Consider the following 27,400-nt stretch of genomic DNA (forward strand, 5'->3'; position numbering starts at 1 on the left):
TAAAGGACTTGTAACCTAAGCAGTTATTAACTCAAGGGAGTGGAGACTCCTGACAGTCCCATGCTGTTTCTGAAGCATCACACTGCTCTTCAGATCTGTATTCCATGAGTAAGGTTTATTCTTAGAAAATGAGAAATGATTGCAATTACACAGAACTAGATGTGGGGGAAAAGCAAAATTATGTTCTTGTGAAGAATTCAATCTTCAGTTGTGTAAAATTTGCCTTTTATTTTTTCTGGGTGGTGTGGAGAAAGGGAGCTAGTTCATTTTAGAATTCTTGATTTCTTGAAATGTATCCAGTTGTAGCTGCTAAATGTTTGACTGCTCAAATGATTAATTTAGAGATCTCAAATATCAGAAATGTACTTATTTTCTCCACATTCTTTAAGAATAAAACACATTCTCCAGCATTACATTTTTTCCAAAAGCTGTAAAATTTATTTAGTTTTAATAATTATGAATCTTCAGAGAAAATGCAAATAGTTATGGGTTGAAGAGTAAACTTTTACTGCAAACTATTTTATTTCCTATCCACCCCAACATTTGCTCATTGTAAGAGCTGTTGTGCTCTATAATTGTTAATTCACTGTTTCATATTCAAGAAGAGTAAACAAGAGTCAGATTCAAGGTAGCTCCAAATGTCACAGCAGTGAACCTGACATTTTTCTCTGAGATGTAATATTGTGTTCGTTCTAGTATCCCTTCTATGACCTTGTATATGGTTGTATAGGAAAATAATATTGCTTGGTAGGAAAATACCATTTGTAAATTATAAGTGCCCTTGCCTCTGAGATGCTTCAAATGGCATTTTTTTAAATTTAGACCCAAATTGATTTCGATGCACTGTGTTGCAAAGTCACATTTATTTCAGTATATGGGCATAGCTTGTTTTATTGTACTTTGCTTTATTGCATTTCACAGATATTATAGTTTTTACAAACTGAAAATTTATGGTAACCCCATGTTGAGCAAGTCGATAAGTGCCATTTTTCTGACAGCATGTGCTCACTTTGTGCCTCTGTATCACATTTTGACAATTCTCACAGTATTTTAAACTTTTTCATTGTTTCTTTATCTGTTGTGATCAATGATCTTTGATGTTGCTATTGTGATTGTTTTTGAGCAATCAGTGTTATGTGTATTCTGACTGCTCCATTGACTTGCTGTTCCCCCATCACTCAGTCTCCTTGGGCCTCCCTATTTCCTGAGACACAACAGTATTGAAATCAGGTCAGTTAACAACCCTACCATGGCCTCTATTTAAGTAAAAGGACAAGTTGCATGTCTCTCACTTCAAATCAAACACTAGAAATGGTTAAGCTTAGTGAAAATGGCATGTCAAAAGCTAAGACTGGCCAAAAGCTAGGCCTCTTACAACAGTTAGCCAAGCTGGGAATGCAAAGGAAAAGTTCTTGAAGGAAATTAAAAGTGCTACTTCAGTGAATACACAGATGATAAGAATGTAATGAAACAGCCTTATGGCTGATGTGGAGAAAGTTTGAGTGATCTGGTTAGAAGATCAAACCAGCCACAACATTTCCTTAAGCCAAAGCCTAATCCAGAGCAAGACCCTCACTCTCTTCAATTCTGTGAAGGCTGAGATAGATGAAGAAGCTGGAGAAGAAAAGTTGGAAGCTAGCAGAGGTTCGTTCATGAGGTTTAAGGAAAGAAGCCATTCCCATAACATAAAAGTGCAAGGTGAAACAGCAAGTGCTAATATAGAAGCTGCAGCAAGTTACCCAGAAGATCTAGCTAAGATCATTGATGAAGATAGTTACACTAAACAACAGATTTTCTGTGTAGACAAAACAGCCTTTTATTGGAAGAAGATGCTGTCTAGGACTTTCTTAGGTAGAGAGGAAGAAGTCAATACCTGGCTTCAAAGCTTCAAGGAACAGGCTGACTGTCTTGTTAGGAACTAATGCAGCTGGTGACTTTAAGTTGAAACCAGTGCTTGTTTACCATTCCAAAAATCCTAAGGCTTTGAAGAATGACGCTGAATCCATGCTGCATGTGCTCTATAAATGGAACAATAAAGCCTGGATGACAGCATATCCATTTACAGCATGGTTTACCAATGTTTTGAACCCACTATTGAGACCTACTGCTTTGCTTGTGGGGTGGGGGGCGATTTTTTAAAAAAGATTCCTTTCAAAATATTACTGCTCATTGACAATGCAGTTGGTCATCCAAGAACTCTGATGGAGCTGTACAAGGACATGAATGTTGTTTTCATGCCTGCTAACACATCCATTCTGCAGCCCATGGATCAATGAGTCATTTTGACTTTCAAGTCTTATTTAAGAAATACATTTTGTAAGGCTATAGCTGCCACAGATAGTGATTCCTCTGATGGATCTGGACAACGTAAATTAAAAACCTTCTGGAAAGGATTCACCATTCTAGATGCCATTAATGATTCTCTGGCTAAAAGATTTAAGAACCAAAAATATGTACTGTATTGCTAAAAAATGCTTTCTTGTTGTGATTCTTGGGAAGAGGTCAAAATATCAATATGAACGGGAGTTTGGAAGAAGTTGATTCCATCACCATGGATGACTTTGAGGGGTTCAAGACGTCAGTGGAGGAAGTAACTTGCAGATGTGGTGGAAATAGCAAGAGAACTAGAATTAGAAGTGGAGCCTGACGATATGACTAACTTGCTGTAATCTTATGATTGAACTTGGATAGCTGAGGAATTTCTTCCCCTTTTTTTTGAAGAGAAGGGTCTTGCTCCGTCACCCAGGTTGGAGTGCAGTGGTGCAATCATGACTCACTGCAGCCTTGACCTGCTGGACCCTGGCAATCCTCCCACCTCAGCCTCCTGAGTATCTGGGGCTACAGGCACATACCACCATGCCTGGCTAATTTTTTTGTTTTGTTTTCTTTTTGGTGTTTGTTTGTTTGTATCTCACTGTGTTACCCAGGCTGGACTTGAACTCCTGGCCTCAAGTGATCCTCCCACCTTGGCCTCCCAAAGTTTTGGGATTACAGGCGTGAACCACTGAGCCCAGTGAGGAATTTCTTGTTAGGGGTGAACAAAGAAAGTGGTTTTTTGTGATGGAATCTACTCCTGGGAAGATGCTGTGAACATTGTTGAAATGACAACAAAGGATTTCAAAGGATTTAGAATATTCCATAAACTTAGTTGATAAAATTCTGGCAGGGCTTAAGAGGATTGACTCCAATTTTGAAAGAAGTTCTGTGAGTAAAATACCATCAAACAACTTTGTGCGCTATAAGGAAATCTTTTGTGAAAAGAAAAGTCAACTGATGCAGCAAACTTTATTATTGTCTTATTTTAAGAAATTGCCACAGCCACCTCAGCCTTCAGCAACCACCACCCTGGTCAGTCAGCATTTTTTAGCCATACAGTATATATTTTTTGTTCTTAAGTTTTTTAGCCAGAGAATCACAAGCAATACATTATTTTAAAATTACAGCAAATACATTAAAAAAAAAATGTCTTAAAGAGACAGTGTCTCACTATGTTGCACAGGCTGGAGTGCAGTGGCTATTCATGGGTGCGATCATAACTGACTTAAGCCTCAAACTCATGGGCTCAAGTGATCCTCCCTCTTCAGCCTCCCAAGTAGCTGGGCCTACAAGCATGTGACACCATGCCTGCCTTTATACATTGTGTTGTTTTAAACATACAATGCTATTGCACACTTAATAGATTATATTATTTTTATATGCACTGGAAAACCAAAAAATTCACGTGACTCACATTATTGCAGTATTAGCTTTATTGCAGTAGTTTGGAACCAAACCTGCAATATCTCCAAGGTACGCCTGTATCTCTCTGTCTTTCTCACCAAACCTGCAATATCTCAAAGGTATGCCTGCATCTCTCTCTCTCTCTCTCTTTTTTTTTTTTTTTTAAGACCAGGTCTCCCTCTGTCACCCAGGCTGGAGGTGCAGTGTATGATCTCAGCTCACTGCAACCTCCACCTTCCAGGCTCAAGCGATCCTCCCACCTCAGCCCCCCAAGTAGCTGGGACTACAGATGCATGCCACCACACCCAGCTAATTTTTGTATTTTTTGGTGGAGATGGGGTTTTCCTGTGTCACCCAGCTGGTCTTGAACTCTTGAACTTAAGCACTCTGCCCACCTCGGCCTCCAGAAGTGCTGGGACTACAGGCTGTTTCCAGCTTTTATCTTAGGTTCAGTGGAGTACGCATGCAGGTTTGTTATATGGGTAAATTACATGTTGCGGGAGTTTGGTCTGTATCTTTCTTTTAAGGGAAACAACAAAACCTAGAAATAAATCTACTTGAGTTTTGGGAACTAAGATAAATTTTTGCTTCTGTCATTATGATTGAATTTTATAAGGCTAAAATGACATTAAAATTACTTTAAAAATTATATGAAAATACAATTTATTTGTTTAAAGTTTTAAAAATAATATAAAATAAATAGTGAAGGACGTCATAGTTATCTAGGCAAGAGGTGACTGTGGCTTGGACTGTGGGGTAGCAGTGGAAATGATAAGAAATAAATTCAGGATATACTTTGCAGGTAGAACCTAGAGGAATTATTGATGGATAGGTTATGATTAGGAATGAAATAAGATTTAAAATTGAGTTCCTCAGTCCTAGTAGGCTCATTTTGACTGACCAGGAGCTCCCGTGGCAAGGTGCTGCCTTACCGAACAGTACAGACACAGAACATTCCCATCGTCACAGGAAATGGTTTTTGGACAGCATTGCTTTAGAGAAGGACTCATACATATCCTTCAACTGTGTGAAATTGTCGATCATTATTAATCTTTTTTTGATAATTTTCTAGCATTATTTTTCTCCATGTCTCACTTTCTGAAACTTCTTTTGATAAGATGTTGGGCCTCCTAGATTCTCCAAATCTTTATTTCCTATCATACTTTGATACCTTTGTACTTTTTCTTACTTTCAGGAAGATTTCCTTGATTTTATCTACAAGAACTTCTATTGCATTTAATATTTGAGCCCTCAGGTTTTAAACTCACAAGAGTTCTTTATTCTGAGCTTTTTCCTTTTTCATAACATCTTGTTTTCCGCAGTGCCTTTTCTGAGAACACCAGTTAGAGGGTTTGTTGTTGTTTTGTTTTTGATTTTTAATAAGAACTAAAACAATGTTGTAAAATACTTTTAAAACATCACTATTGTTTCTTTCCGGGCCTCCCTTTTTTCAACTTGTTTATCTGGGACTATCTTTTATGCTGGAGACCTTCCTTAAAAGTCTGGTAATCCTTGATTATCTTTTTTTTTATGAGACAGAGTTTTGCTCTGTCACCCAGGCGGGAGTGTAGTGGCACAATCTTGGCTCACTGCAACCTCCACCCCCCGGGTTCAAGCAATTCTCTTGCCTCAGCCTCTCGAGTAGCTGGGATTACAGTCACCCCCCACCACTCCCGGCTAATTCTTGTATTTTTAGTAGAGACGGGGTTTCACCATGTTGGCCAGGCCGGTCTCAAGCTCCTGACCGCAGGTGATCCGCCCACCGTGGCCTCCCACAGTGCTGGGATTACAGTGCTGGGATTACAGGCGTGAGCCACTGCGCCTGGCCACTTGATTATCTTTCACTAAAAAGCAACTTGGGAGTTTTGTGTATATCACAAGATGTATTGCCTGGCAGGCCTTTCACTGGGGACTTTTTAATGCTTGAATCCATGTGGAGCCCTTCGTTTTTCCTGGATTTTTGCTTGTCTGTCTCCTTATCTTTTTGTCTGTGTTGTAGGTACCTGGCTGGCTGTGTCTCACTGTTGTTGTGGGGAGAAGTATAATATGAGTCCAGCTGTTTCCTGTAGAGACTTTCATTTAACTCCCCTAATTTTATCCCTTCCTCTTCCTTTCATTTTATATTAGTTGGCATTTCTGAGGCACAAGCCTCTGTGGAATTCTGCTAGGTGAATTGTTTCCCTTCTTGGGTGGTAGCTATAATTTCGTTCTTCTTCCACAGACACCATTCCTCCATCCAGTCTCCATGTATTCTGGAAATGTGTCCTATATTGATGACCAGTCTCATGGTCTTGATTGTTGTATATCTATAATATTCATTTATTATTATTTTAGTGGAGTCTTGGGCCAGTTGCCACCATTAACTGGGAATCATACTTTTAAAAAATGATTTTATAATTTATCAAATGCTTTTCAATAGATTACATCACATGAACCCATAGATATGAACCCACAAATATTACTGTTGTAAACTAAGTTTATTCATCACACGTTATCTGGCTTGTTAATAAATTGATTATTTTTAATCTTATAGTGATAGTCCTCTCCTTGCTCCATCCAGTTTTTTCTCTCTAGGGAACTGTACCGATCTCCCAAACTGTAGCATATTTGCTGTAAGCAGAAAATGATAATTTGAGGGGGAGCTAAATGGAAATAAGTTAGTAGACCGTAAGTGATCTATAATCAAGGATTTCTTTCTCAAATCTTGGGGAAATTAAACAGATTAGTTTTAAGTAAATGAAGAAAAAAATGCAGCTTATTAAATCTGATATTATAAGAGTGTTCATGACATGGAAAGATACCTATGATATTTCAGTGAAAAATTACCAGGCAGTATGTAATGTCTCATTTTAAATTATATGTTTAAAGATGTACATAATATCCAGTTTTCCCACTTTAGCTATGTTAAGTTGATCAGTATGTTTCAGTGATCAGATGATGTCATTCTGATCTATTGATGTTAAAATTTCTAGCAACCTTTCAGATTTTAGCAGCTGTTGATGGTTGTTGCTTAGATCTATTGTTTCATTAGAATGGCAAAATGATTATTTAAAACTTCTTTAAATTTCTTTTATATTTATTTTTCTTTTATAAAGGAGAACTTTTCCTCATTGAATATTTAATTACTACCTAAAATATAGTCTATATAGAAAGGGAAGGATAAATGTTTAATCCTTGCCCTTTATTAGTCAATTTTCAGAGTAATGGATTGAGGCCTTAGCAGGCCTCAGGATGACCATTGAGGCTTTTTTCCCCTTCTTTTTTCACTTTGAATATTATTATTTGATATCATTATGTATTTGAGTTTTTACTTTATTGTAGTCATTATACATTTTGACACCTTGTCCCCTATCTTTGACCAGTGGAAGCTTCTTTATTAGAAATATTAGAAATGTTTTACATTGAGTGAAAATGGAAATATAGCCTGTCCTAATTTGTGTAATGCAGCTCAAGCCATGTCAGAGGGAAATTTATAGCTTATATTAGAATTTAAATTTATAGCTTGTATTAGAATTTAATAAAAGCTTATATTAGAAAAGAAGTAAGATCTCAGATCAATAATCAAAACTTGTACCCCAAGAAATTAGAAAAGGAAGAGCAAAATAAATTCATATCAAGCAGAGGGAAGGGAATTTCAAAGATGAGAACAGAATTTAATACAATTCAAAACAGAAAAGCAATAAAGGAAAATCAATAAAACCCAGTTAGTTTTTCTAAAAGATTAGTAAAATTGATAAACCTTTAGCAAGATTGACAAAGACAAAAAGAGGATGCAAACTACCTATATTAGGAAGGAGACTGGGTCACTACAGACCCAGTAGACATTGAAAGGATGGTAATAAGGGAGCACTACAAACAACTCTGTGCGCATACATTCAGCAACTTAGATAAAATGAACCACTTCCTTAAAACCTCACCAAAGATGAAATAGATGGCATATGGACAGTCTTATAACTGTTAAAGAAATTGAATTTGTAATTAAAACCTTCTAAAAAAGATATCTCTAGGCCCAAATGGTTTTAGCATGGAATTCCTCCAAAAATGTGAAGAAGAAAACCACCAACTTACACAATCTTTTCCAGAGAATAGAACACTTCTCAGTTTATTGTATATGGCCAGCATTACTCTGATACCAAAACTAGATAAAGGCAATATAAAAAGAGAAAATCACAGATCCACTTCCATGAATATCAATGTAAGCATCCTCATCAAGACATTAGCCATTTGAATTTAGCAATATATGAAAAGAATAAGGTACTATGACCATGGGGGGCTTATCTCTAGAATGCAAGGCTAGTGTGGTATTTGAAAATAAATTAATGTAATACACCATACTAACAATCTAAAGAGAAAAATCACACAATCATATCAATAGACATAGAAGAGAAACCACGTGCATTTGACAAAATGCACGGTTCACTCATGATGAAACTCTTGGTAAACTAGAAATGGAAAGGAACTTCTTCACCCTGTTAAAGGGCATCTATAACAATCCTGCAGCTAGCATCATACTTAATGGTGAGAGATTTAGTGCTTCTAAGATTAGGAATAAGGCAAGACATTTGCTCTCAACATTCCTCTTCAACACTGTGCTGGAAGTCTTAGCCTGTGCAATAAGGCAAGAAAATAAATGGCATTAGGGATTGGGAAGGAAGAAATGAAGCTGTCTCCATTCGTAGATGACATGGTTGTCAGTATAGAAAAAGCCCAAGGAATCTCCCAATTCCTTGGGAGATTCTTGTAACTAATGTGAATTTAGCAAGGTCACAAGATACAAGGTCAACACACAAAAATCAATCAATCTCTCTCTCTGTCTCTGTCTCCCTATGTATATATATAATCCCCAATATATCTAATTTTAAAAGCATTAAAAAATTTTCCAGTTTCGGTTTTGCTTTTCTGACATAAAAAATCAATCATATTCATAACATAATTTGAAATTGAATTTCATATTTTATCTACATGTTTATGTCTGTCAATAGCTGTAGATAGGTTATACAATACTTCGCCGGAGCCTGCTGTGCATGTCAACTGAGGGATTATTTTGGATTTCAGCTTGGAAGATACAAATGATATAAATTTTCTATAAAGTTTAATTGAGTATTCTCTTATATCAGCCTTCCATTTCTTTCCGAGTTTTCGTTTTCTTCCTTTAAGCTTTCTGGTTCGTATGTCTATTCATTGTAAAAAGGTTTTTGTTTGTACTACTGGTTTGTGTATGTTCATTATTTAATGAAAAGGGGCTTATAAAGTTAACGCCTGAAATTCATGAGAGTATATTTAGTGTTCTGTATCACCAGGAGACTTGGTTATCATAACCTGCTCTTTCTGAGCCCATACCTAACATTAGTTTTGTACTTTAATATTCACATATGAAAACTTTAGAATGTAATCCCCTGAAGATTGTGACTAAACACTCAGGGGATAGTCATAGAAAGAAATGCTACATTTCAATTTTAAGAGCTAATTGTCTTCATTACAAACCTTAATTAAAAAAAAAAAAGACACGCTGCACAGCCATTGTGATCCAGGGTTGTCAGGCATAGAGCACACAGTGCAGTTTAGAAAGATTGCTTATTCTACTCACTACCGTAATTGAATGCCTTAGACAAAGAAATTTCAAATATGCTGATTACATTCCTAGTTGACACTAAATTAATTTGGTTGGTTAATATTCTAGAAAACCAAATCAAATTCATAATGATTTGACCATTGAAAACAATTGCCTTTAAAGCAGAGTAAAATTAAAGATGAATTGAGATACTACGCTTAGAAACAGATCTGTAAAATTATATGAAAAAAGAAATTAACCAGATGGCAGTACTACCTCTTGCCTTCCTCCATTCAATAGCTAAGACTTTGGAAATGGAGGCACTCAAAACTTAATAGCGAGAGAATTGCTGTCTTCACGGCTTTCCTGCCTCTCCGCACAAGGGCAGCCAGTCCAGACCCATTTTCTTCCCTAGTTTATATCCTAGTGTTTCCATCTACTTTAACTTAATACTCTCAGTGCTTAACCCCACAATTTTCACATTTAATTGGCTTGATAATGTCTGCTTGTGCTATTTTATATTTCCAGAAGCCATCCTGTTATTGCTGTGCCAGTTCATCTCTCTGCCTTCTTTTTAATCCGGCCTCCAGTTCCTGATTTCCAATTATTGCTAACAACAGTGGTGAAAGTACAATTTCTGAGAGTCATAACTGACTGCAGACTGAACAGCAGATTTATTATTTGCTATCCAAAAAAGAAAAGAGGAAAAAGAAAGGGGCAATGAAACACCAATCTCATTCTGTCATTTGAGACTGCACATGGAATCTTATCTTTATATATTACATTAAAATAATTATGTAGCAATGAACCCTTCCTGTGTGCCAAGAACTGCTGTAAATGCTGTGCATCCTTATTTAATTCTCCCAACAATCCCAAGATGTGGGGACTGTGGGTAATTCATGTTACAAAGAAGTTAAATCAATTGCCCAAAGTGACACTGCCAATAAAAGTCAGAGCCTGAAGTCTAACCCAGACAGTCTGGCTTTAGATGGAGGCTGATACCTAACCACTGCTCTACACTGCCTTGCCATTAGAACTGACTCTGAATATTGATCACAAGTATCTGGCAAGAACAAATTGAACAGCACTTGGGTAACTATAAAAAAATCTTGACATGGCTGCCACATAGATCTTATCAGAAGGGTTAAAGGAATTTGGGTTGTGCAAATACAGGGAGTTTAGGGAGGAGAAAATATACTAAGTTAATTGGGTTTCAAACATAAAATATTTTTTGAATAAATGAATGAGTATTCTGTGTCATTTGAAGTTTGACTAAAAGAAATGCAGTGGAGTCCAGTCAAGAGTACTTACGTTGGACAGGAGGAATCACATCTTGCCATCAGGTCTGAAGAAAAATAAATTGTGATGTTATGAAGGAAGGGCTCAAGAGATAAGTGTAGAATAGATGACTCTGCTCAAGAGGGCCATGACTCAACTGACTGTATTTTACCCATTTAATTTTGAGCGGATTTGCTCCTTCGTGCTTTTTCTTAATCTACTGTTACCTAAAACGTCAATAGAATTTTAGAACTGAAAACAACTATATCAATTCCCATATTCTACAGATAAAAAAACACAATCAGAAATCAGGCATGTATTGTCAGGACTATGCAGTGAGGAACAGAACTGAGTTTTGAGCCCAGGTCTTCTGACACCATGTCCAGAGCCTAGCCTGTCCCCTCCCCCGCCCTTTTTCTTTTTGGTGGGAGTAGGGTGGAGGGAGGGTTTCACAGTCACAGTATATTCTTGAGAATTTTTACTTTATATAGTGAGATTGCTATGGAGTGAAAAGAGAGAGGACTGTGGCACAAGGTACACTGATTTATGAAATGTTCTTTTTCTTTGTGTAGTATGAGCCCAGAGGACCTGGTCGGCCCTTGTACCAAAGAAGAATCTCATCTAGCTCAGTTCAACCTTGTTCTGAAGAAGTAAGCACTCCTCAAGACAGTCTGGCTCAGTGTAAAGAGCTTCAGGACCACAGTAACCAGTCTTCTTTCAACTTTTCATCCCCGGAGTCCTGGGTAAACACCACCTCATCTACTCCTTATCAGAACATTCCATGCAATGGATCCAGCAGGACAGCTCAGCCCAGAGAGTTGATAGGTAAGACAGAGTTGGTGGCTAAAACTAATCTGTACTCCTCAGCTCCCGGATATCTGTGGAGTTTTTCTTCTATACCCCCTGCCCCCAATTTGCATTATCATCTTTGAACAATATTTAATGATGCTAATAGCTCATAGGTGTGCAATTTAGTACTATATTGATTCCATATATATATATATATATATATATTTTTTTTTTTTTTTTTGAGATGGAGTTTCGCTCTTGTTGCCCAGGCTAGAGTACAATGGCGTGATCTCGGCTCACTGCAACCTCCACCTCCTGGGTTCAAGCGATTCTCCTGCCTCAGCCCCCCAAGTAGCTGGGGTTACAGGCACACACACCCACACCTGGCTAATTTTTTGTATGTAGAGATGGGGTTTCACCGTGCTGGCCAGGCTGGTTTCAAACTCCTGACCTCAGGTGATCGACCCGCCTCAACCTCCCAAAATGCTGTGATTATAGGCGTGAGCCACCGCACCTGGCTGGTTCCATATTTTATGTCCAGAAGGTTAGTAGATATATCCATATTTGGAAACTGATCATTTTGACCTGTGATTGAAAGAAGAAATGGAGCTTAAAACATGTTTCTGAATAGATGGAATCACCTTTGTTTGGGAAAAGTTTGTTTTCTGCTTTTTGATTTTTTTGCTTCAGGTCTGAGGGGGGCGAGTGGGAGTTGGTTAGATTAATAATGTTTTCAAGGATTTGTTGTCTGTGAAGTGTTGACAATTTGCTATATAATAGAGTTTGGCCACGAGAGAGACCAGTAAAGTCTAACATTTTGAGATTTAGGAATCCTTTTTTATTCTTTTATTCTGATAAACTGTAGAACTTCATGGATAAAGAACAAAAAAGGCATAGAAAGGGATCGGAATGGATAAGACACTCTAAACTTGTACTATATGATGGAAAATCTAGAGTCTTCCTCTTTAGCCTTAAAGATGAATGCACTTTGATCTTTCCTCTGTTTTCTTTTTTATATTAAATATAAAGAAACTAATTATACTGCTTGAATTCTCTAATTCCTTCTCTTTGTATGCTGTAGACGTTGATCTTTGTGAACAAGTCTGAGATCTTTGTGTGGTGAATTTTTGCCCAGTAACATCAACTTTTTTATTTGAAACAAATTTGGTTCATCTTTAGAATGTGAATCTATTGTTTCTGTAACTGGCCCATTTTTGAGTATGTGCCATACAAGCATATTTTTAGAAAAATAGACATGGTAAAAAAAAATTTAAAAAAATTTTAAAAGCTTTTGTTTTATTTCCTGGCAAAAGACATTGTCATTTTAATCTTTAAACATTCTTTGGTACCTGTTAGGAGTAAACTGCTGTATTTTGCCTCGGGTTGCTTTGTCTTTTTGTTGTTGTTGTGTTTGAGACAGGGTCTTGCTCTGTCACCCAGGCTGGAGTGCAGTAGTGCAATCTCGGCTCACTGCAACCTTCACACTCCAGGCTCAAATGATCCTCCTGCCTCAGCTTCCCAAGTAGCTGGGACTATAGGCATGTGCCACTATGCCTGGCTAATTTTTGTGTTTATTTTTGTAGAAATGGGGTTTCGCCATGTTTCCCAGGCTGGTCTCAAACTCCTGGACTAAGTGATCTGCCCACTTCGGCCTCCCAAAGTGCTGGGATTACAGGCATGAGCCACCGTGCCTGGCTGCTTTGTCACTTTTTTGTTTGTTTTTGAGACAGTCTCGCTCTGTCACCCTAGCTGGAGTGCAGTGGTGCATTGTCAGCTCACTGCAACCTCCGCCATCCGTGCTCAAGCAATTGCCCTGCCTCAGCCTCCCGAGTAGCTGAGATTACAGGCATCTGCCATCATGCCCAGCTAATTTGTGTATTTTTAGTAGAGGCAGGGCTTCATCATGTTGGCCAGGCTGACCTCAAGTGATCCATCTGCCTTGGCCTCCCAGAGTTCTAGGATTACAGGTGTGAGCCTGCTTTGTCACTTTCAAGGTCTAGGATAAATACACTCACTCATGTTATCATATTTGAATTTCCTGGCAAACATCTACATTACAAATAAGTGATAATAATTTGTTACTTTTTTGGTTGTTTTATTATAATTTTTTTAAGATAACATCATTTCTCTTCTTCTTTTTCTTTCTTTTTTTTTAACCTAAGTTTTAGGATAGCTTTTTGCCGAAATTAATAAAAAGCTGACCCAAGCTGATAAGGTAGAAAGTTCCTGAGCACTATGTCATTTATGGTATCTTTTCTGCAAATATAAAGTCATTATTTTCTTCATTGCTTGGAGACATACTGTAGTATTTTCAAATTGAAAGTATCACTAAGTTTAGCATTAAAAAATTAATTCAAATCACAAGTGTCCTGAAGCACAACTTCTTGTTTATCAATTTTTTATTTTTAGAGAATTGTAATAGTGGTATCAGACATAAAATAATTACATGAGAGACTTCTTACTGAAGTTAGAGATTTATTTCTTGAGCTTGAAGAAAAGTGTTTATATTATATTGGTTTGAAATTCTAAAAAGATCATTGTGTTTGATATGGATATCAGTTTACAATTAAACTGTAAGCCTAAAATAGAAACCCCATCTTTGGCCTTTTGAAACTTTGAATTTCCCGTTTTGACACTGAATACACTTTAACCTCTTAGTAAATAAATGCTTGTGGAGAAAGGAGATAATGAAACTAGATTCTGTGCAATTAAGTGGGTGACCCAGTTGCACTGCAGAGGGTAGGGAATCCCTCCTCCAACACAGGTATGTTTGGTTTCTGTTCACTTACCTGGTGACAAGACATACTTTAGCAGACATTTTCTTTTAATGCATGGGATGAAAATTTTAGATTAGAGATGTGTTTTTGTTTTGTTTTGTTTTGTTTTGTTTTTGAGACAGAGTCTTGCTCTTGACACCCAGGCTGGGGTGCAGTGGCACCATCTCGGCTCACTACAGCCTCCACCTCCTGGGTTCAAGCAATTCTTCTGCCTCAGCCTCCTGAGTAGCTGAGATTACAGGCGCGTGCCTCATTTTTGTGTTTTTAGTAGAGACAGGGTTTCGCCATGTTGGCCAGGCTGGTCTAGAACTCCTGACCTCGTGATCTGTCCGCCTCAGCCTCCCAAAGTGCTGGGATTACAGGCGTGAGCCACTGCGCCCGGCTGAGATGTGTATTTTGAAAAATATTAGTTGTCAGACTGGTGAAATTCATAGTTTCAGAGAATGTTTTCTCATTGGGAATATATACATGATTAATTAGTAGCAATCTTGTATTCATGGTTAGACAAGGATGTACGCATTAGGTTAAACTGCCTCTAAACTATTATTTTCTAAGTATTTATTTAATTAAAAACATTTAAAACTAGGCCAGACATGGTGGATCACACCTGTAATCCCAGCACTTTGGGAGGCCAAAGCAAGTGGATCACCTGAGGTCAGGAGTTGGAGACCAGCTTGGTCAACATGGTGAAACCCCTTCTTTGCTAAAAATACAAAAATTAGCTGGTTGTAATGATGCATGCCTGTAATCCCGGCTACTTGGGAGGCTGAGGCAGGAGAATCACTTGAACCCGGGAGGTGGTGGTGGCAGTAAGCTGAGATCACGCCACTGCACTCCAGCCTGAGTGACAGAGCAAGACTCCATTTCAAAAAAAAAACAAAAACAAAACAGTTAAAACTAATTACATTGCTGTGAAACTGAGAACATGGTTAAATAAGTCTTAAGTAAATAAAAATAGTAAGTTCTTGAACAATGAAAGTCATGTTTATTTTATATATTATTTTAGACAGCAAGAAACACTTATATTGAAATATTTGTTAAACTAATTGTTCTTGAAAGCCATTGTTTTATTCACAAAATCAGTGACATTTAAAGGGAAAAGTGATAAATATACTAGAAAGATGTTAAATGCTTTAAAATCATTTTGAACAATTTTATGAATTTTTAAAATTTTAAAATAGTACTATAAAATTAGCATATTGAATAAATAAAATACTAAAGCTAAAACGTGAAATATTTTCACTTTAACCTCTGAATTCTAGTTTTATGTTATATTGGACAGCTGTATTGCTGATGTTAACATGCTTTTGAAACTTTGTCATATCGAGTGTGAAGTAGCTTCCATCAGGTGTCACTAGTGTGTTTTAGAGGAAATGAACCATTGTGGTTTGGGTTTTAAAAAGAAATATTAGTGGGGTTTCTTGTGGTTTCAGTTTTTTACTTATTTTGAACTCAAGGATAGAGCTACCTCTCTAAATATCTGAAGATCAAATATCTGAGTTCATTCTATTTGATGATTGTCTTAAGCTACATCTGATTGCAAGAAACAGAAACCAACCCAAAGTAGCTCAGGTAAAAACAGTTTTACTGGAAATAAGATCCAGGGAGCCAGCTGGGTTGATGAGGGGAGCTGGATAGTTTTCTGGTCACTGTGTTTAATCCATTGAAGGAGCATAGCACAAAGTGCCTGGCCCGTGGTAAATAGCCACTAGATGTGATGGTCTCAGCATCTCCCTCCAGGGCCTATGGCTTCCTCTGTGTACCTGCACCTTTGTCCTGCTTTTCCTGGTAGATTGGTCTTCTGATCACTCTGCTCTTCTATGTATTTTTAAGTGTCTTTTGTTTTCCAGAGTAATCTAGCTAAAGGTCTCACTTTCTCTCTCGGTCTGTACCTGCGCCCCCCGCCCCGCCCCACATACACATACAGAAATTTCTGGGAAAAGAAATCCAGCCCAATCTGAATCAAGTATGTTCCAATGGGACACTTTCTTCTCGACATGAACACAAGGAAGGAAGAGACAGTCTCTGTGGCCTGCTAACCACAGGGCCTTCAAGAAGCAGAGTGCCATACTCATAGAGCTCAGTGAAAAAGATGGCATGGTCCTCTCCCTCAAGGAGCTATCTAGTTTGGGAAATAAGATTAACATACGTAAAGGAATGACAATCAATATTAAATGATATAAAACCAAAGTGCTAAATGTGCAGTTTAGATACTGTACCCTTAAAGATGGTGGAATAGTTGGCTGAAAACTTTGTACAAGAGGAACTAACTCACCTCTCTGTTGTTACCGCCTTCTGTTGTCTAATATTAACCTTTTACTGTGTTCAGAGGAGACTATAATGAGGAAATGCTTCCCATTCTTGTCCTTTTCTACCTGTATCAGTTAGGGTAAAGGCTAAGCCATTGTCCCAAAGAGACCCCAAAGTACAGTGCCTTAAATAAGATAGAAACTTATTTTTCTTTCACCTAATTGGCTAGTTCACACTATCTGAGTAGCTTTGCTTCACAAAGTCATTGAAGGGCCCAAGGTCCTTCTACTGTGTCCCACTGTCCTCTAAAGGATTGTCTTTGTTGCGTAGTCAAAGCTAGGTTTCTGCCATGACAGTGTTTCAAGGCAAGTGGCTTATCTTCAAGCTAGAGATGACACAGAAATTGCATGCACACTTTTGCTCATATTTAATTAAGCCAAATTTAATTACTTAGCCATACTCAGCTACAAGGGAAGCTGGGAAATGTAATCACTAGCTGAGCAACCACGTGCCCAATTTAAGCTTAGTGTGATGAGTGGGGTTTCTGTACCTAAAAGGAAGCAGGGAAAGCACAGAAACTGAGAGATTGTTACTAGTCTCTCCTGTGCCCTCCTAGTCTTTCCCCACCTCTTTAAATCCTTCAGGACTCATCCCAGATTTCATCTTCTCTATGTAGATTCCCTCCTGCCTCTCCCAGAACTCCCTTAGGACCTATCAGCCTTCATTGTTCCACTTCTATTGTTATTTAGCCATGCCATGAGTTTATATATTATTTCCACAATAAAATGGTAAGTTTACGAAGGGCTGCTCTAACCAACTGTATACTTTCGTGGGTCTAGCACAGCAGTGAATACATAGTAAGTGCCCAATAAATATTTATTGGATTGAGAAGGCAGTTCAAGGTTTTCTATGGGTAAATGGGCAAATTCCAGATATGAGAAGCAACCTGTGAGAAAGCAGGAAAAGCAGACTGAGCATGGCTCACCTGCCTGTTTAATTAAATAGAAGGTCTGTGAGAATATCCAGAATTTATCTGAAAAGAGATAGAGGAGGAAAGTAAAGAAGGAGGACTTCAAAGAGCAGAGAACACAATTTATTATAGGGCTACAAAAAACTTAATACTGATACAGGAATAGAAACACGGTTCAGTGGAACAGGAAGACTAGAAAGCCCAGATACAGATTTCAATGCACAAAAGAATTTAGTAATAATAAAAGTATGATCAGTATAGAAGGGATGGATTATTCAGTAAACGATTAATTAACCATTCAATAAATGATTAACCATTCGAGGGAAAAATAAATGAACAGTTATATCTTTACCTTATGCCACATAATAAAATAAATTGCAGACAGATTATAAAATTTTAATTTGAAACAGGAAACCCTTAAAGATTCACGAAAAGGTGTACTTATCTGACTTCGCATAGGAACTGGTTCATGGATTTGCTTAGTAAAATCTAAAACATTTGCTGACAAAGTGGAAGCATTATAAATAACATTAAAAGGGAAATCACAAAACAGGTAAAAATATTTGCAACATACAACAAAAGAATAGTATTCTTCATATGTAAAAAGTGCCTACAAAATAATAGGAAAAAACAATAGAATAGTATGTCCAATAGAATAATGGGCAGAGATAGTCTGCAAATAGGTAATAAACAGGGAAAACTGTTCATACACACCAGCTATCAAGGAAATGCAAACTGTAACCACAACAAGATAATTATTTACTTAATAAAATAGGCTAAGCTTTTAAACAGTCATCATGCCAGTGCTGTGATTGGGTAAGGCAATGGGCAAACATGGCCGGCTGAGTACACATGGGCAGCATCTTCCTGCAGAGTGGTTTGGCCACAGTTGTCAGAAGCTTTGTACACCTAGGGATTTATCCTGAGGAAATAGCCATGAAATACATGAATTTGTATGGCTCGTGCATCCCATTGTACACCTAGGCATTTATCCTGAGGAAGGAGCCATGAGTATTTAGAAATATTGACCTGGAACATCACAGTCTAGAGAAGAGAAAAATTGGTGATAATGAAAATTTCTAAAAATGAGACATTACGTAAGTAAGTTATGAAATACTCTAAATCAAGTACTTAGGGAAAAATAAAACAACAACTTAAGGCTTATCTCTAGTATTTAGAAGTATGAATGACTTACTTTCTTCTTTGGACTTTCCTGAAATTTTCAAATTGTCCTCAGTGAATTTGTATTATGTTTATAATCCAGTACAATGTTATATAAAGTTTTAAAAGATTGAAAAGAAAAGCAGTTGTTTGAAAGCAAGCTATGGTTTAGTGAGCAATAAAATTGGTTAGGAAGGATGGAGTCAAATTTTAAGGGACCTTGAAAGTCAGGCAGATTATAGGAAATGTGAAGTCATTTACAGTCCCCACACGCACACCTTATTCCATGTTACTCAGTATATAATACAAGGAAGGGTAGCATTGTAAACAAATGGAATCCCATGGCACTATTACTTAGCTCAGTAATAAAAGCTGTTTTGACCAGGAGTCTGGATATGCAGTTCCTTTTTATTTAAGAGAGAGCATGTGCCTGTTTACAAACCATGAGCAGTTACTAGAATAAATATCAAAGTGTACAGTTACACAAACTAGTTTTTTATTTTTCAGCAGATTTGAATCAGATTTGAACTTTAGTTTTTATATGTTAGCTATTCCACTTCTCATGGCTATTTTATGTGTCTATAAGATAGAGATGTTTGGTTGGATGTGTTGTGATTTCAACATTCTGTGGCAGAAGGTGTCTGTCCTTGTGGCTGTACTGTCCCCGAGTTCCTGGAGATGAGAGCCAGTTCAGACACACTGAGTGAATGAGGCACATGAACACTGCTGGGCTCATCCTTAAATCTGTGTCACTGTTCTCTGCTTTTAGCGCCACCCAAGACTGTCAAACCCCCTGAGGATCAACTGAAGTCGGAGAACCTCGAGGTGTCCAGTTCCTTCAACTACAGTGTGCTGCAGCATCTCGGCCAGTTTCCACCCCTTATGCCCAACAAGCAGATCGCGGAGTCGGCCAATAGCAGTAGCCCCCAGAGCTCTGCGGGGGGCAAGCCCGCCATGTCCTATGCCAGCGCTCTGCGGGCCCCTCCAAAGCCCAGGCCCCCTCCTGAGCAAGCCAAGAAGAGTAGCGACCCTCTGTCTCTCTTCCAGGAACTGAGCCTGGGGAGCTCATCTGGCAGCAATGGCTTTTACTCATATTTTAAATAATCACTTTTTTTTTTTCCGTCAAGGGAGAATGTTTTAATTTCTGTTTGTATCAGTAGAATTAAGGTAGTTGGACTTCATCTATAGATGCACAGTTCCCTTTGTTTTAATATTAAATATGTTCTCACTTAATTGCTTTGCTGCTAGACTTGCAACTAATTTTTTTAAAGTATATTCCATTATTTTGCATTTTTGATGTGTCAAAACTTTGACAGCTTTTATGTAGAATAAAAAAATTTTTAAATTTGTGTATTGTTACATATGTTTGCATCAAGCTAGCAGCCAAGAGGTTAATTGTGCAACTATAAAAAAAAAAGAAAAAAAAAAGTTTGTCTAAAATGTATTTAAAAAGAAAAAAAAATTGTAAGTAGCATTTACATTTATTCAATAATATTACCATATGCTGGGTTTCTGTACCAGAAATGGCCAGTTGATGTACAAATGTATGTTATTTTTGCTTAAATTCATTTAAATTTTTTTTAAAATAAAGGGGCAGCATCTTCTAAATAAGTTTTATCAGCTTTTTTTTTTTTGTGACATGATGATGCATTCTAAAACTTTTATAGTTTTAGACTATGTATGATGTGTTGTTGTAATCTCCATCCACCGTAGGATAGAGTTAAAGGCATTCTTTGCAGGCATATTTTGTATGCCACTGTTTTTTGAAATGTGAAAAAAACGTTGGCATACTTAGTTATTTTTTGGACAAGCTACACTTCAAGCTTGTTTTTAATGTTAATTTGATAGTGTGTGTTTTTTTTTTTAAACAAATCAAGAAGCTGAAAAATTTTTAGGATCGTTGGTGCTTAGTAGACTTGATAACTATTTTAAAAATGCGTGAATTTAGTAAAATTCTTTTTTTCTCACTATGCATGTGTAAATGTTTGTAACCTGGCTTCCCTCTTCTCCAGTGGTATAAAGAATTGTGCCGCTTTAAGGTTTGAGTTTTTTTCCCTCCAGTAAAAATTTTGGTACCTTATTTGATGTTTACATTAAAACGTGACATTATACATGGCAATTCAAATATTTTGCTAGCTGTCTTGTTTGAGGAACACCATTAAAGAAGAAATATAATGTTTGTCAAAAATGTATCAAAATTCATCAGAATCTGGGGCAGAAAACTACCCTTGTTTTTCATGTCTTTCAATTCTTCTAAAATACCCCTTATTGAACTTGTACAATATAAAATTTAAATAGCCATCTTAAATATTCTACCATCTAAAAATTGCTTTGAATGAATTTTGGTAAAATCCAAAGGAAAATGTTTACCCTCTTGAAACTTAGGTCTTGTCACACGTTTAAAGCAATATATGTCCTTATTTTCCTGACCTTGTAATACTACTTTTATATTTCAGAGGTATCTTGAAACTACAATATAAACTTTTTAAAAAAAATAAGATGAGGCTGGGGAACCTTTCGAATGAACCCAATCTTCCTGATGATCCATTCAAAAACGGGTTTTTGGAAGACCACTTTTGATAGGCCATCCTATAATCAAAGTACATTTTTAAAACCAGGTTGAAAAGTGGCAAAGGTAAAGAAAAATTACTGACATTTCTTCTATGATTGGAGTTTAGTTTATGTTGGCCAGCTGCAACCCCTTTTAATCCTCAGACAGTTTGGGATAAAAGAGTGCCTTTGGTTAATGGTTAGCAAGCTCCAGGACAAGCGCCGTGTGCTTCTTTTATTCAGCTCTACCTTTCTGCTAAGAGTGCGGTTCATTGGTGTGTGGCTTTGCGTTACAGGCTGCGGGTCTCTGTGTAAGGTGGCAGACATAGACTTGTAAACTGCAGACGTGTTAATGGTTAGTATAAATCACAGTTGGAAAACTGAGCCAGCAAGTTACAGCACCACGCTTTCTCTGTGTGATGTCAGATCACCACATTTAGCAATGTCAAATTTTACTCAACATACTTTAGTAAGAAGAAAAGAAGAAAAAGTTTTGCCACGTAGCTATGTGCTTTTAAGTCTGTGACAAAACTCAAGACATAGTCCGAATGAAAATTAGATCTTTCTGATGTGAGGATGTTATGGAAAATAATTTTCCCATCAGTGATTATCCACTCCCCAGCCCCCATACACAGGACTACAACGCAAGCTAGATAAATGTTCAAAAGCAATCTGATAATATGAAGACAGAATTGTCAGGTCAGGGCTTTCAGTTGACCCCTTGTCATGAGGTTATTGCCTAATTTTCTGTTTTCTATACTTGAATCTTTAAAAAATATCAGTTTTTAAATTATTTATATTTATATTTAGTTAAGGGTCATGGGGTCATGTATGCACCCCATCACCTTATATAAATATGTTGATGATGGAAGCTTTGGATAAGGAAGTTATTAAGTTGTCATGACATCCTTGTTCTAAGCAGTTATTTCTAAAAACTAAAAATAATAGCTACTTATTGGCCCACCGCTCTGCTGTGAGTATATGAGTGTTCCTCATTCCTTATTTCCATAGCCAGTCAAGGATTCTAATGCTGCTTCCATCTGATACTCTTCTTAGATTCTGCATCAAATGCTTATTTTGACTTATAACAAGCTTACTCTTCCTCAGCATTACATAATGCCATCTTTCCAACCGTGCTTTAAAGAACCTACTCTTTACGCATAGTATCTTACAACATTTTGAACAAGTCTTGTGTAAGAATCATTGCAAGTTTCCATCAAAATGAGACGTGTCTTCTGAGTACAGCTGATGTTCTTTGGGTATTACTTGAGTAGTAGTAGCAAGTACTCATAAATCAGATTTATGAAACATAACTTATATGCTAGGTTCAACCCTTATATATGCATATATATGTATAGTATATGTATATATGTATATAAATTTTTTTCCAGAAAACTTGATGATAGCTCTCAGATAATACCAAGTATTACCAGCTTCCATTTCTTCAGAACAGATTTTTTTCTAAGTAAGGTTAATTGTTCACATAATGTCTTTTTACATCTTTGTCCTTTGTATCACCCTGAAGTTTTCTTTTTCTTGCCAGAATATTTGTTTCACTTTTTAATTTCAGTGCTACTTGAGATTTTCTTTTTTTTAACCTTAAAGACGGTATTTTGGATTATAGAGTTTGTAAAGTGAGCCTTCATGCTGAAAAAATTCTTTTCATGATCTAAAAATGGTATTTTGTTATGATTTGAAGAACCTCATTCCGTCTAACATGGATATTTTCTTGTGTGTTTTTAAAGGGGGTTTTGGTTGTCATTTGGGCATATGCTTTGCCAAATTGTTATAGCAGAACTTTGTTTTTGATTAATCAGTAGTTAATTATTGACCATTTAAACTAACATGACCTTAATTTTCCTTTCCTCACACAGATATGTTTTCTATCCAGGTCATTTTTTACACGTGAAATAACAAACTGCTTTGTGTAGGGTTTTTTTTTTTAAATCATCAGATTTTAGAGTAAGTTTAGGTTCGATGTAAACATCAACTGGTCTTTTCAGAGAACTGCAGAATAAGTAAAATCAGCAGAATTCCCACTGAATAAGCATTACCTAATTAAACATAGCAACTTCTAAGACCAATTTATGAAAATACTCTCCTTTTTTATGGAGGCATTGGAGCTGCTGAGAAAGCTAATGAATTTCCCAACTTTGGGATAATTAATATATAGTATTGTGTTGCTCTAGTGTAGTTGATTTTATGTGTTTAATATTTTTCATGTCAAGAGCAAAGCTGCAGACATAAAAGATGTTTCTCTAGCCCCCTTAGCTAGAGCGAGCCACCTTTGTTAAGAGTCAGGGTGTGAAGAACAATTTCAAGATAAATTTTAGTATTTCAACCATTGTTATTAAGAAAATTAGACTTACTGAAATACTCATTTAAAAACAGACACCTTCTATAGCATTATTTTATAGTGGAGTTGTTTTTAAAAAGGGAATCCCAGAAAGAATCTATAAAAATACAAGGTTAAAACTTTAAATGTATTGAAAGATACAAATTGGTGCTTTCAAATGTCATGTAGGCTAGCTATCGTTTTTTGGTTTTTTTTTTTCCCTCCAGCTCCTCAATGGTAGTAATTTGCCTTTTATGATTTATCAGACATTATTTCTTGCTCACCATCCCTTTAACATAGGAAATCCTTAATTTCTACTGCCACGCTATATGTCTTCGTGAATCTCAAGGTATAAATGTCTTAATGGATCTGATTTGTCTCCACTCTTTGCCATCTGATCCACATTCAAACCGTCTAGAAATTAGAAAGAATAGGTAATGTTCTATCTATGATTTCTTGTTCAAAATATCCCGTAGTGGTGCCAGTCACTTACAAAGACACCATCTCCATCTTGAAGGAGTAACTGACATGTTAGTCTTGAAAGTGCTCGTTATGATATGCTCCTCACATTTCCCATCTGCTTGAGGATGGACATTTATTAGCTGAGACTTTAAAGCTGCTAAATTCACACTTTCTACTTTCATACCTTTTTGATTAGTAATGTCAAGACCATTGTTGCAAGGAGTGAATCTTACTAAACACATTTTGTTATTACTTTAAACTAGAACATGAGATTCAAGAGATTTAAAAACAATTTTAAGGTAATGTTTAAAATTCTTGAGCCAATTGAAAATGTCTACTGTGGAGTGAAGTTTAAAGTCACCAGTTTCTAAAAATTTTTTGGAGGGAGGTACCTACCTAATAGAAGAATCTAGACTTAGAAACGTGAACTGTGGTTAAATCCTAAACCCAGTTCCGCAGTGGTTGTCTAAAGCATCTAAAACTGGAGTGTTAAGAAAACCCAGAGACATTCATATAGTTTCAGTTATCAGAGTATTAGACCAGACTTTATTTGCAATTTGTTCAACAGAGAGCTTTTATTTTGATACAGATATTAAGCATAAAGCATAGTAAGTTTTATATAATTCTATGAGTTCATTAAATAATATGAAATTTTCATTATGTTCGTGGGGAGTCTTTTTAACTGTTTCTACCTCATATATGAGGTCTCTTCTGTATTTTACTTTGCATACTAGCATGTGATTGCCTGCCTTAGAACTATGTAGAGGAGGGGAAATCAATATTACCTTTTAAGAAATTTTTGGTTTTATGAAGTGTTTTCATTAATACTTTTTTAATGTTTGAGAAGTAAAGGGGAAAGGGTGGCAAATTACATAGGTTGCAACACAGTAGAAGTCACATAGTGCCATTTACAAATCTGTCCTGTTTTAAGATTTTAGAATTGTGAACAGGATGGAGCAATGGTTCTCAAACTTGAGCCAGTATCAGAATTGCCTCGAGGTCTTGCTAAAATTCAGATAGCTGGACCCACCCCCAGCATTTCTCGTTTTGGTCTGGAGCCTGATGATTTGCATTTCCAACAAGTTTCCAGGCGATGCTGATGCTGCCAGTCCAGGAACCACACTGAAAATCACTGGTCTGATTCTCACAGTTTGAAAGACTCAGAGACCTTCAGAGTCTGAACGTCTTTTCAACCATGCATTTATTTACTCAGTGTAAAAAAAGTGATCTCTGGAGACATTTTTATAAATTCTGGTGCCATGACTGGAACATTTGTGGAGAAAGGTCTCCATGGAGCGGCAGGCCCTTTGGATTGGCCACCACCCCTCCTCACTCTCACCCCTGCTGGGGTCTGCACTGCTCTTCTGCAGTAGGGTGAAGGAGCTCTTTGGTTTTAGGGTGAGTTTGCTTTTGTGAACGCTGCTGCATGGGCATCGGTCTGGAAGCTGTGCATTTGTTTGGTGTGCTTAGGGTCAATCTTGATCCACATGCATGGAAGTGAGAATCCTGGAAAGAAGCCATCAGAATGCCATGAGAGTGCACCTAGCATGTATCGAGGCACTAAGTGCAGGAGTCCCTGTCCTAAGATGGCAATGGCATGGAGCATCGAAAACCACGGATAATTCTTAAATAATAAAATAATAGTTTTTTTGGGGGGCAGGGGGACAGAGTCTCGCTCTGTTGCCCAGGCTGGAGTACAGTGGCATGATCTCGGCTCACTGCAACCTCCGCCTCCCGGGTTCAAGTGATTCTCCTGCCTCAGCCTCCCAAGTAGTTGGGACTACAGGCGTGCACCACCACGCCCAGCTAATTTTTGTATTTTTTGGTAGAGACGGGGTTTCACCGTGTTGGCCAGGATGGTCTCCATCTCTTGACCTCATGATCTGCCCGCCTCGGGCTCCCAAAGTGTTGGGATTACAGGCATGAGCCACTGCGCCTGGCAAATGTTTTAGTTTTTATGTTTTTTTTTTTTTTTTTTTTTTTTCTTGGCGGGGGGAGGGTGGTGAGGGCAAAGGATTTGTTTTTCAAATTATGTGTTTCTCAGGTTAACAGTTATTTTAGATTCTCTGCCATGCCAGCAGGTGTTAGAGAGAGCCTGAAGTGTTATATATGGCAGAAAATACATGTCTCTGATTACTTTGCTACCTTTAAAAACATCTATATGTGTTTGCAAAACAGCCTAGGGGGATCTACCACCTACACAGCATGAATTATTCATAAGTCATAGGTGCACATGTATGAGCAAGTTATTTTTGAGAAAGAAACTGCCTATAATATAATAAACCTGTCAGGTCTTTGGGTATTGTTTAATTTGTGTGTTGTTGCTGTTTTATCTGGACTGCATCTTGGGGGGGTACTGGGCTCCTGGTTTTTAGTTTGCCTTTGAATTTATTGAGATACTAGAAAGACACAAAAACCTATTTTTAAGGTAATAGAATACAGAATGACTTAGGTGTAAAAGTACACATGAAGACCATCGTAGAATATACAGCTTTGGAGTTTTCTTAAGACACAGTCCTTCCTACTGAAAAGGCTCGCTAACCTTTGGAGAGGATTGTTTATATTTTCAGCCTAGGTTCCTTTATGCAGTCCCAACTTAGAGGGGAGTTTCAGTTTATTTACACTTTGCTTTGCACGATAACTTGTATGCGAAGACCTCTTTATATCTTTCAGTAGGTCAGAGGGCTCTTTGTCCTGGTTGAAGTCCCAAAGTGTCAGTGCAGCCGAGAATGTTTCCCAGCCTCCCCCTTTACAGAGGAAGGGTCCTGGATTTTCATAAATCCAGACCATGCCTGCTTCCTATAAATCCATGTATATGACATTGTACTGTATCTGATTTCTGTGCCAGTCATCTGACCTGATTCTTTAAACCCCATAAAGGTACTGGCTATATGTAGTAGTTGTATCCTAGGTAAATATGGTGATTAAAATACTTCTCTTCTAAATTATAAAGATAATGAGTTTTGCATTTTATTAAAGGGTCCTGTTATTAGTGACACAGGATTTTTTTTTTTAATGCTTCATATAGTTCTTATCTAAACTTGTTCAGCTAACTTCATAGATCAGTTACTTAGCAAATTCATACTGGGTCTTATTTTGGGAAGTCTTCCTGAGGGAAGCTGTACAAAACTGAGGTGGTCAGGTTCATCTCTTCAAAGTACCAGTTATACAACCATCTAAATAAGCATAATTTATGGCAAAATTATAACAATTTTTTTTCTTTGCAGTAAACGATACCTCATCTAAGAGGCTCTAATACCTAAAGAGTTTATCCTTAAAAGTAAAAGTGACTTTGTACCATAAAATAACCCCAAAGCCACTCTCTCTAGGGTTTTTATTTTCTTCCTTCTTTGTCTTTATCTTTTCTAACTTAGTTTTGGAATTACGTTAGCTACTTTGGTTCCATAGAACAAGTTTTCAACTTGGGGTCTACAGTTCCTACCGTGTGCTCATTGTCTCAGTGAAGTTCTTTCGTTTTCAAAGATTCATGGTAACAAAATGTATTTTACTGCTACAACTAAAATGTATTTATAATAAAATGCCTTTTTAATAATTTG

General features: G+C 37.1%; 1 protein-coding gene across 1 annotated transcript in view; it reads left to right on the forward strand.

Moving 5' to 3' along the window:
• The window catches only part of HELZ (helicase with zinc finger), a gene marked incomplete at its 5' end in the record, with an annotated part of 126,445 nt that extends 99,045 nt beyond the window's left edge, over positions 1 to 27,400 (forward strand). The window contains 2 exons of the mRNA XM_030827101.1: positions 11,122 to 11,374; positions 19,266 to 27,400. Of these exons, the coding sequence (XP_030682961.1) occupies positions 11,122 to 11,374; positions 19,266 to 19,600 (588 nt within the window). The remainder of the gene's footprint in view (positions 1 to 11,121; positions 11,375 to 19,265) is intronic.

Source organism: Nomascus leucogenys, chromosome 14 (assembly GCF_006542625.1).
Source record: "Nomascus leucogenys isolate Asia chromosome 14, Asia_NLE_v1, whole genome shotgun sequence".
NCBI lineage: Eukaryota > Metazoa > Chordata > Mammalia > Primates > Hylobatidae > Nomascus > Nomascus leucogenys.